The sequence below is a fragment of the Melanerpes formicivorus genome, unplaced genomic scaffold (genome assembly GCF_026170545.1).
Source record: "Melanerpes formicivorus ecotype bairdi unplaced genomic scaffold, bMelFor1.0.p_v2 SCAF_20, whole genome shotgun sequence".
Lineage (NCBI taxonomy): Eukaryota > Metazoa > Chordata > Aves > Piciformes > Picidae > Melanerpes > Melanerpes formicivorus.
This window is the reverse complement of record NW_027142372.1, coordinates 6,675,001-6,685,938: the sequence shown is the minus strand read 5'-3', so window position 1 is coordinate 6,685,938 and position 10,938 is coordinate 6,675,001. Positions and strand designations below refer to the sequence as shown.

The window sequence follows — 10,938 nt, the reverse complement described above, 5'->3', positions numbered from 1 at the left end:
TGAACCGAGCCCATAATTCATTAAAACCCAAGGTGCATTTATCCTACTTTTTCCCGTGAGCAGGGATGTGAAAAAAGGGGAGGGGAGAAAAAGAAAACAAGCAAAGAATTAATTTTGATTTGAAACTGATCTATGGTGACAAAGGGGCATTTGGTTTTGTTGAAGTAACTACAAGCGGGAAGTATTTCAGAAGATATCTAAATAAATCTTTTTAAAGGGATTTCTCTCTCCCTCTCCCTTTCTTTCTCTCCTTTTCCCTCTAATTACCCATGTCTGGTAGTCTTGGATCTCAACCCCTTGTTATTTAAAATACATATTCATGGAACTATATTTTACAGTTGCACTGTTCTGGTTACAAAATAGCTTCTACTTTTCTAGGACATAATTTCATTTTGTTTAGCCAAGAATTCATTAAAGAAGCTATAAATAACCTCCTTTAAATATTTAGCCGTGAATAGAGGGTGGACTGGCATTGATGGCTTATTTTAGTACTAATGCAATATGCTTTAAAAAAAAAAATTCCACATTTGAACATGAATCAAGTTAATCATTAACACTTTAAATGTGATCCTCAGGATCTGCTTAAAGAAAGAGTTTGCCCCCTCCCAGCCAGCAATCTTCAAGCATGGGATGGCTGCACAACTTTCCCTTCAGTTTTTCTTTCAGCAAAACACAATATGGGAAAACAGCCCTGTGGATGTGGTGGGCTGCTCCCTCAGGCAGGGACCCAGCTATCTGCCCCTCCTTGCTCTCCTGCTGCCACAGAACTTCACCAACATGGTCTCTCCAGGAAACTATGCCACCTTGCCAAATACACAGCAGAGAATAGCAAGGTTAGATGGAGTGCAGCTTTTAGGAAACGTGACCTTAGAAAAAGAAGTCCCAATGCCTCTGCCTTCCTTTTAAGCACAGAGAGAAAAGTGTTGAAGAAGGGCAGTGGTGATTTGGTTTTCGTGCATGAAGCTGCATTATGAGCTAACCTGCTGTGATCTGAGAGCAAAGGATATGAGCATAAGGCATAGTTACTTTTAGGGGAAGGTGGGGAAAAGGGCATTAGCTGATGCCCTGTTCATGGGTGCCAGGATGCTGGTGGCTCTCAGGCTACATGTTTACAAAACCACAGAACTGTGGCCAGAAGCAAATTCTTCTTTACATCTCCAAAGATTTTTTTGCCTCATGCCTTAGGCTGCGGCTTGATGTCAGCTGGAGAGTAACATCAGTTTAAGGTACCAGATCCCCATACCCTCTGCCAATGCTGATACAGACTAGCTTCTAAACAACATGCACAACTATTGGAAAAACAACAACTAAAACCCCAAGAAACCCCAAACTCAGTAGTTTGGTCTTTAAACCAAGCTCCCTCACCTATTATCATTCAAGGGGTGGCCTCAACAAAAGCTGTGTCAACACAAGGGAAGGGGATGGGAAGAAGACAGGAAGGAGCTGCTGGGCAGAACTCCTAAAGCTGGGATTGCTCTCAGTCAAAAGGATACACAAAGTGCTGCAGTGCTCTTGCATTCTGAAATAAAGTTGAAGCATTAAGATATTTTTCCTTAGTGCTGACTCCCTCTGGGCATTCTGAAGACAATTACAATGTTTTCTGAGTATACAAAAGAACTAGGAGATTTTGTAATCAGAGTCTGAGTTTATGCTTCTCTCCTTAAGAGCATTCAATTTCCATGGACATTCATTAGCAGGAGGTTAAAACACAATGGCAGAAGAGAATGGACTGCTTTTATATCCATGTGCTAGTAAACACTTCAAGCTAGAAACGCAAGTTCAAACTAAAAATCTCCCCTCCATTTTGTTTCCAAATTAGTCGTAAAGCAACAAAAAACACACAACTTTCACAGCTTTTTTACTGAAAATTTAATTTTACAAAATACCCTTTTCCATCAAAGAAACTTCCCTGCAATGTACATGAACCCAGCGTTTTATAGATCTGTACAGTGAGATATCAGAGAGGTTTGAAAGAAGGAAAACAACTTTTAGCAGACACCTAGTCGCAAAACCAACACCAATGTGAATACAAGTGTGTCTTAAAACGCTAAAGCAAGTAATGCAGTATAATTGTGAATCTATTTGAAATGTGAAAAGTTTCCTTAAAATGGTCCATATGGTACGAGGAACATCACAGCTGGCACAAAACTGCCTGTATTTAGTTCTGAACACAAAAAAGATGCACGTAAGGAACAGTGTTTTGAAAAAGGACCCGAGTGCTGCTATCATAAGGCAAACATATACAAAGGTGCTGACAGCACACAGGGAAATCAACAAAGTAAAATGGATACTCAAGTGTTCAAACACTAACCTTTGTTTCCTTTTAATGTTGCAAATAAACGTTTAGAAGATAACCAATGCCAAATTAACCCAGGACACCCCTTTAACTAGCTAGGTGTAGCGCATACAGCTTCACATACTCTCCACAATCATGAAACTAGGCAGGAGCGCTCCAACTTCAGCTGGCTCGGCAGGACCTACTTAGTCTGTTGCATTCTGGCAGCTTTGAATTTGGAAATCCTCTTTGTAGTTTCTTCTGATGCTTCGGACAAAACTTCTTCTGATTTTCGCTCCAGAATGGTAGGCAGGACTGGGTGAGCAATGACTGGGTGTGGTATTATGGAGGGAGACAAAGGCTCCTTTTCTATAACAGTTCCAGAAAATGCCTACAATAGAAGAGAATACTCAAAATGAGCTAATAAAATGCAAATGTGAAGCTATGCCCATAAGGTCATTACCCTATATTAGCCTGATTAAGATTGTTATTCCTTTTAATCAAAAGTAAAGAAATATCTTTAAATCAATGACTGTTCCTTGCATAAGTAACCAAATTGTAATTAACCTCAAAATATAGCTTGTTCAAAGATGACTGAAAGACAGTGTCTTTAAAGTACTACTTAATCTCATTCCTACTGCATAAATGATCTAAAAATTTGCTTCCTCACTGACATATCCTCGAGAAATGAAACAGCTGATGTAATATATAGTTTCATTTTGAATAAGAAACTGAGAGATTCTGCAAAGTTGGAGTATGTCAACATTTCCATCATACGTCATGTTTTATGACTTAGTATCTTCTAATTGCATCAAGCTGACACACTGGCTACAAACTGTCAAGCACATACTTTGTCCTTTTCCCCTTACCAAATATGATCAAAAAATGGTGAAAGCCATTTACACGTAAGAGAACAGCAAACTTGCTTCCAACTTTTTCCTCTATAAAAGGTCTAATAAAAACATTTCATGCTTAAAAATTATAATTTATATGCAGCTGATTATATGACTTAATCCTTTTAGACTTAACTAAGAAATGACCATGATTCTTGGAAAACACTGGAAAGAAAGCAACTCAGAACTACTTTTCATAAACATATTTAAGGATAAATCACCCTACTATCTAGTGAAAACAGAAAACTCAAAATGCCTAAGGATAAGGGAAGCAGCTTACATCCAAAGTTTGATGCTCATACCGGGCACAAAGGAATGCACGCCAGATTTACTGACTACGCTTACTTCTGCTTTTTCATAACTCAGTTACCAAGAAAAACAAAGCAAAACAAGCCAGCTATTCTTTTCTTGCAGGACCTGCAAAAAAAGGAGGTGTATTTTTTTGTTTTCTGCTCCAACAGCCAAAGTGTGCCTAAAGCCGTGCCTGTATGCAGCTGCGTTGTTCTAACATTCCAGAAACAGGTAAGCAAAATGAGACATCAGAAGATAGTGGTAAAATGAGAAATAAAACAGAAGAATGTTAAGTGTGTCACAAATGGCAATGGAGAAATAATGTATTTCAAACACCCACCAAACCAACCAAAAGCACAACAGCCATTTAGGAAGGTGTGCCTAACTGGAGTGTTTTGCTCATTCTTTCCTTCAGTGACTTAGGAAATACATTCTGTTGTAAAGAATAATCATGCCATATTCAGTAAATGGACTAATGGGTAACATCTAAAGTGTACTCAGACACTTTATAAAAATACAGCAAATATATTCCAGGAAGTATACAACATGAAGTGCTAACTGTGCAGAGATCTTTCACCATGCATCTTCCCATCCTGCCTGGCTTTGTCTATAGCTGATTGTATGACAAAATGATGGTAAACAATAGCTTTTATGAGGAATACCTTTCTTGTCAAAAATTATTCTCCTAAAAACAGTGTTTCCATTGAAGCTGCCCATTGCATCAGAAACTATGGAAAACTCAACTTTCATCTAGTTTGAAAAAGTTAGTCCAAGTTCTTACAAAGTAAATACAAAGAATACTCTAGGCCACGAATTTCAGAGCAGTGGCTACATTTACTTTTTGCACTCATCCAGTCACTAAGCAACTGTACATTTTCCCTGATGTCATACAGTCTCTTTCCTTAATGATGAAGCCTTGAACTTTCCAAATGTGTGAAAACAGATTTGTTTGGGATCACTTATATGGCCATAGTCTGGAATAGGATGACTAGAGTTGTAATGCTTCCTTCTACAATGCAATTGCTCTGCCTTTGGCAAACCTATATAATAATCAGATGGTATTAGAGTATTTGAAAACTTAAAACCACCTAGAAACTAGCTGTCTAGTAGCTGTACAACACAGGTTACAGAGAATCTACTCCACCTTCTCATCAACTATGAAGCACAGACTTTTTTATTTTCAATCCTTCTGTATATCCTGCAGTGACATTTTCAAGATGACCCAGTAGACATGACAGTGGTTTCAGTAACACCAGCACATGACTACTTTTGTCAGACTTTTAAAGAAGAGCTTAAGGTCTCAGAGAAGCCACCCAACTTGTCTCCTCCTCTCTGCCCCTCAGAGGCATGTGACTGAAGCTTGTCACCTGATTATGTCCTCCTGAAGAAAACTATGTAGGAGCTAGAAAATTATTTTAAAGAAATCAAACTGATGATATGGGCCACTACAGTCATTAGATTTCTTGGTTTTATCTCTGCCAACAAACAATAACTCATTAAAAACTGTACCTCTGTTGTCCCTGAAGAGGGAGGAGGCTTTTTTGGTAGCTGCTGCTGCCCCTCCTCCTCTTCCTCCAGTATGCCTTCACTGTTGTCACTCTGTGTCGCTTCATCACAGCTAACACTCCTCTGAACTCCTCGTCTGTCATCAAACTCTGCAGCACTGTTCTCGCTGGTATCGCTACAAACACTGTTCTCTCTGCTTCGAGACTTCAAAATTGATTTACGAGGGACATATTCTCCATTCACAACATCAACAAAGACTCTATAAAGGAAAATGTTAGCTTTAATAAACCATTTGGGGATCAGATGACAAATTTACAGTGAACTTGTTTTGTCTTTGTCCAAATTAACTATGATGTGCTTTTCCAACTTTTTTTTCTGCAGAACTCCATTACTGTACCTGTGGAGGTGGTTTATTTACCAATGCACAAGAATCAGTTCTGCAGAGCAAACAGTATTATGCCCTTTACTGAAGCATTAAGTAGGCACACTCTTTCAGAAGAAAATGTATAGCTCTTTGAAAAGTGCTAGAAAACAGTGTGAGTTACAAAAGTCAGAAAAAAGGTACACTAAATGAGTGTCAGGGTTGTTTCTGTAGAGAAAAACGGAAGATCACAATGACGGAAAGTCTTCGAGGATGAAGTCCTTGTCAAATGTAGAATATAAAAACAAATACTCGAAACATTTATTGCACATGGCAAGGATGAAGCTTTTCTCTGACAAGTGCCATAATTGTCTGCTTTCAGTTTAAAAAAAAATTTTTTTAATTCATTTTTTAAGAACAGATCAACATGAAGTTGCTTTTCAAGTATTAACAGACTGTAAACTGATAAAGAGGCCTCTTCCTACAGTTTGTACTCCATTTCCATGACTTAAAGAAGTCAAGAGGGGGTGGAAGAGAAAGAATGGCATTTGAAGACAGTGCCAGTTTTATCAAACTCATAAAGGAGAAGCCCAATGACTTGGATGAGTTTTAAGAGTGTTACTTGGTTTTTAATAGTTTTACTCATCAGGGACTCAAAGGAGCACTGGTGTATCTCTACAGAGAACCATATTACATGGAATTAAACAGAATGCATAACGCAATGGATGCATTCTTTTATACAGACAATACATTCTGGGAAATTTACCTCCATTTCAGAAGCTCTGGAAGAGCAGGTAAATGAGAAATTCCTAGCTGAAGAAAGGAAACTCTAAGCTCAGAAATGTTTTATGAATATAAAGGTATGGTAACCACACAGAAGCAAAAAACTTCCATTTTTAGTACATTCAGATTCAGCTGTTTCTGTCATGAAGTGGTAGGCTGAGTTTCACTATATAGGTGAACAGAAATGAAGTTCTGCTAAGGGGAAAGCTCATGCTCCAATGTTATAAACTACACACCGGTAAATGTCTGCTGGGGTTTTGATGTTAGGCAGCTCTGGAGTCGTATGGCCATGGCCGTGGCCATTGCCATTGCTGTTCCTCCTTTTACGCTTGGCCTCTTCTTTCTTCTCACTGAATTTCAAAGTAGTATTTTTTCCTGTGTTTATTCTTACCTGAAAATACAACACAAATGATGGTCTAGAGCATAAAATCAACAAGTGGTAAAGAATAAACAGTTCACACTATGAATGTTACCATTCATGCATTTAACTTAGCTATGCTTCGTAGTCCCCAGCTGCTTGGAGAGGATAATGTCAGAAGTTAGTTGATCTGCAGCCTGGTGATTGTTGGGCATTCCTTAGCATTAATGCGCATAGATTTTGCATATAATGTATGAAAAGCTGCTTGTTCAAACTCTGCTCAACAGCTGAGCAATTTCAAGTCAACTAAAAAGTCGTTTTTTTAAATCTAGGACACTACCTTTTACAGAAGCCAGAACAGCAAGGTATGCATTTGAAGATGATCTTTTTAATACTTATTTGAAACTGCAGGGTTTAAAGAGTGGTTTTCAAGCATTCTAAACAAAAATCAAACCAATGTCACCTACAGTTAGGACTCTATCTAAAATGTTCAGGTTTAGATATGGTATATGCAATCTCTGAGGGAAAGATAAAATAATGAAGTACCAACCCTTTTAGGTTCAACAGTATGTGAGAAAAAAATAGTTGGGACAGAGTTATCTCCAGCGTCTATGTCATCTTCATCATCACTGTGATAATATGTAGAGCCATTAACATGACCACCAAACAAGTCTGAATTTGTTACTTCTTTATGGAAACTGCCCTGAGTAATAGAGTCTTCTGCTTTATATGTCCCATTCAGCTCTGTCCTCTTAACTTCTTTCTCCTCTTCAGAGGAGGTTGTATCTTCTCCATTTGTCTCAACTGTATCAGGCACCCTATGAAATGAAGAATACCCAAGTGAACTGAGTCAATTCATACTTTTTAGAGAAAGAGGCATAGAAAATAATGAATAAGCCTGTACATAATTTTTTTTAACCCAGGTAGTATATTCTTAGCCAGATTGTGGAGCTTTTTTGTACTCTGTAAGAATGTCTATGTCCTTTCCATGTCAACTGGAAATACCAAAAAAGTGTGACATTCTGGCTCATGACATGTATACAGCCTTAGGATCAGGATAGATGTAAGGACGTCACTGAGTAGTAAATGGGTAACTCCTACATTGTAAATGATGGATTTTCCTAGCCTGTGGGAATGGATTTCACTTCCCCCTTTTCTATCATCATAAAGGAAAAAATACTGTAATTCTGGACTGCCATGGCTGTAAAGAATAATACTAACACTGCTTTGTTCCACCCTTCTTTAACTGCATCAGTGTAGTCAGCTATTTGCACTCCATGGTTCGATCCTTTGTATACAAACAGAATCACACTCCTGTAGCTTTCTGAACTCTTTCTGCTACAGCAGTACTGTACCTGTCAAGTTCACCAAGTGCCTCTTCTTGTCTCTCAAGCTCTTCTAAGCGGGCCCACAGTTCTTCCTCTGACTGAAAATGGCCCATTGATTTTGTATCACTTCCATTTGCTGGAAAATCTGCCTCAAAAACATTTGATACTTTTGGCTTTGAATGAGGTTTGTGAGCAGTTCGGTGTTTCCCTGTGTAACAAAACCCAAGATGCAATTACTAAAGCAATCAACAAACAAACAAAAGGAAGAAAAAAGAAAAGAAAACAAAAAAGAAAGAAAGAAAGAAAGAAAGAAAACACGTGAGGGGGAAATCCACAAAGGAATTACAGAATATGGCAGAACATTTTCCATTTCAAATTGTTTAACTGTTTAAGTGAAACTGCCAATGAACCAGAGCACCAGCACAGGATAATAGTCTCCGGATGCTACAGAATACTGAGGCAAAGCAGAGATGTTTATTTACAAAGCAGGAGACATTGATCCTATGACATATGTGCATACAAATGTAGGGCTTTTTTACCACTTGTGCCAAACAGTAGATTTTGATTTGTTCTAAGAGGATACCAACATGTGAATGTGACATTTGCTCACTGTCCCATTAACAGCACATTTTATTAACTGGGAAAATGAACCCAGTTTGTACTTTAGCTCATTTTGGACAAAGTCACCTATATTTAAAGAGCAGAGTCTTTTGGGTTTGGGTTGATTTTTTTGTAAATTTTCAACAAAGATCATGAAAAGTGATCTCCAGAGTCATCTGGAAAAACTGACCAAAACCCAGACATCATGAATTCCATCTTTGGTGAGAAAGACCCACTCTGACCTGCCTTTCAGAAATAATATAAACTCCTGTAAGGCTTCAGAGGTGACCTGAGATTACATTTGTGTAATCATCAACAAGGTCTTGCTGACATTTAAAAGCTTTGCTACCTAGTAAAACGGTGCATCCATTGAGGATGGGGAATACTTTTCACTGTTTGAGTGCTGTCTAGCACATAGGGAACAAACTGCATGCTACAATACTAATGCTTTACCTCTGTCTGAAGGGCAAGACTGCTTCTTTCATCCCCTTTCTCCCTGAGACTGGCAGCTCCCAGGGGCACTGCCTGTTTCTGCATGGTCCCAGGCAGGTTCCTTAGAGTTCTCTACTCTGCCCACCAGCACCCCTCAACGCAGCACTTGCATATCTTTACAAAAGAGTGAGGACTCTTCCATCACTGCTTCAAATACACCCAACATTTTATTCCATACAATGGTATTCCAGTATCTCTCTGAGTCTTTATGAAACTCTGCTTTGTGCATCTAATCAACAGTAATAAAATGTCTTTGTTATACAGCACCCTTCAAGTTTTGAAATTCCTATTAACCAATTGTGTGGTCATTTTTCTAAACTTTAAGAATTCATGGCTTAAAGTTATCCTTATTCAAACACACCAGCTTATACTTTAATCCTGAGTAAAATACAAATTCAATAATAACATTAAAAAGCAAATAACTGACTGTAAGTCATGCTGGAATGTGTGTCCCCTACTCTTCCACAGGATAGCATTTTTCATCAACTCATTAAGAAAAGGCTGAAATGCATTTTACTGAGATTTGAATATAAATTGAGGTAAGCCAAGCAATCACCTGAGTATGAAATCAGAGGACTGCATTCAGTAGAATTACAAAATTAATAAATGAAATTTGAAAGGATTAGTTAACAATCTATTTCAAGTTGATTTTCAGATTGTGCCCTCGTGATTTCCTTCTCTCACCCTCAAGTATTAACCACTGGTTTGGCAACCGAAGTAAAGACATGGCTTTCTGAAAGCCATCAAGTGCCTCAACATTCCAGTGGTTTTCCCTCCTAATTCCAACAAAACATCTGTCAGTTAGGAAACCAGGTCAGATCTCAAAGACAACAGAAGATAATCACTTGCTGCTCCAGTATCTTCTGTGCTCACTCAACTGTTAGTTACTACGAAGCACTACCATTAACTTCATTCACTAACCCAAAACTGTGAAATACTAAAATCCAGGAAAATGTCTGCAGTAACCTAAGGAGATGTTCAGGATACTTGTTTTTCACTTCTTCATAGATGCAGCCCATTTCCATGTGAACAAGACCAATTCCTAGGCTGATAAAGCCCAGGCTGCCTCAAAATAATCACCAAGTTTTTCTATTAGCTACTTCTCTCTCAATCTCAGTACAGATTAGTGCTGAGAGAAAACATATGGAATTCTCACTTACAGATCTTCAGCAAAATTTAACATAATTTCAGAGAATAATGATGATGAAAAATTCAGCATACAATAAAGCTGCACAAAGGTTGACCTCGTAGCCACAGCATGCTGCTCTATTAACATTGTTACAACGGGATGCCAGAATGTACTCCTCCTATTTTGCAGCGACATCTACCCATAGTAGAGACACTGTCTTAGTTTGCCTTGGATTTGCTGCTTAGCCCTCTGCAAGCCACAAACTACTACTCCTTCTCAAACTGTCCAGGTGATGCTATTTTCAGACTGTAAAATTACTTCTTCCAACTTTGCATGAATCTTAACTATCAAGCACCCCATCACACAGCACAGAAATTACCCAATTCCTTAGCACAACTATCTTTGTCTCCCAGTGTCCTCTCCACAAATCTTCAGGAGGTGTCTGCTTCAGTACATTTCCAAGACCTGCATGCTGAGACTGTTTTCACATTTGTTTCAGCGACAGCCATGAAACGCCCCAGTGGATGCTAAGGTTTACATTGTCCGTTCATGTCTCATCCCTGTCCGTGCTTCTTCCCCTCCCTGCTGACATTGCTCACATTCCCCTGTAGCAGGCTGAGTCTGAGTTTCTCCAGTATTTTTTCTCTTGTAAAACTCACACTTTGCTGCAATAAATGTCTTCTCTAATTCTCTCTCCAGGAACCAGCCTATTTTGTTTTCTGTCTCTCTTCTTCTACAAAACTTCAAACTCTCAATGTAGACCCTTTGAAGGAAAAAAATCTCCCAAGTATGTCTAGCTGATGGCCACCAAAGTACACTATAGAAAACCACAGTGAAACTGAGGAACAGAAATCCATCTTATCTTCAGATCAGTAATTTTTAATTTGAACAAAGCCATGTTTTAAATGTAAAAGATACAGTG

General features: G+C 38.5%; 1 protein-coding gene across 1 annotated transcript in view; it reads right to left on the bottom strand.

Moving 5' to 3' along the window:
* Positions 1-1,845: 1,845 nt before the first annotated feature.
* The window catches only part of URI1 (URI1 prefoldin like chaperone), a 42,140-nt gene continuing 33,047 nt past the window's right edge, over positions 1,846-10,938 (bottom strand). Inside the window, exons 7-11 of the mRNA XM_068150620.1 lie at positions 7,823-8,003; positions 7,018-7,285; positions 6,346-6,500; positions 4,969-5,224; positions 1,846-2,666 (exon numbers count right to left, since the gene is read on the bottom strand). Of these exons, the coding sequence (XP_068006721.1) occupies positions 2,478-2,666; positions 4,969-5,224; positions 6,346-6,500; positions 7,018-7,285; positions 7,823-8,003 (1,049 nt within the window). The 3' untranslated portion in view covers positions 1,846-2,477. The remainder of the gene's footprint in view (positions 2,667-4,968; positions 5,225-6,345; positions 6,501-7,017; positions 7,286-7,822; positions 8,004-10,938) is intronic.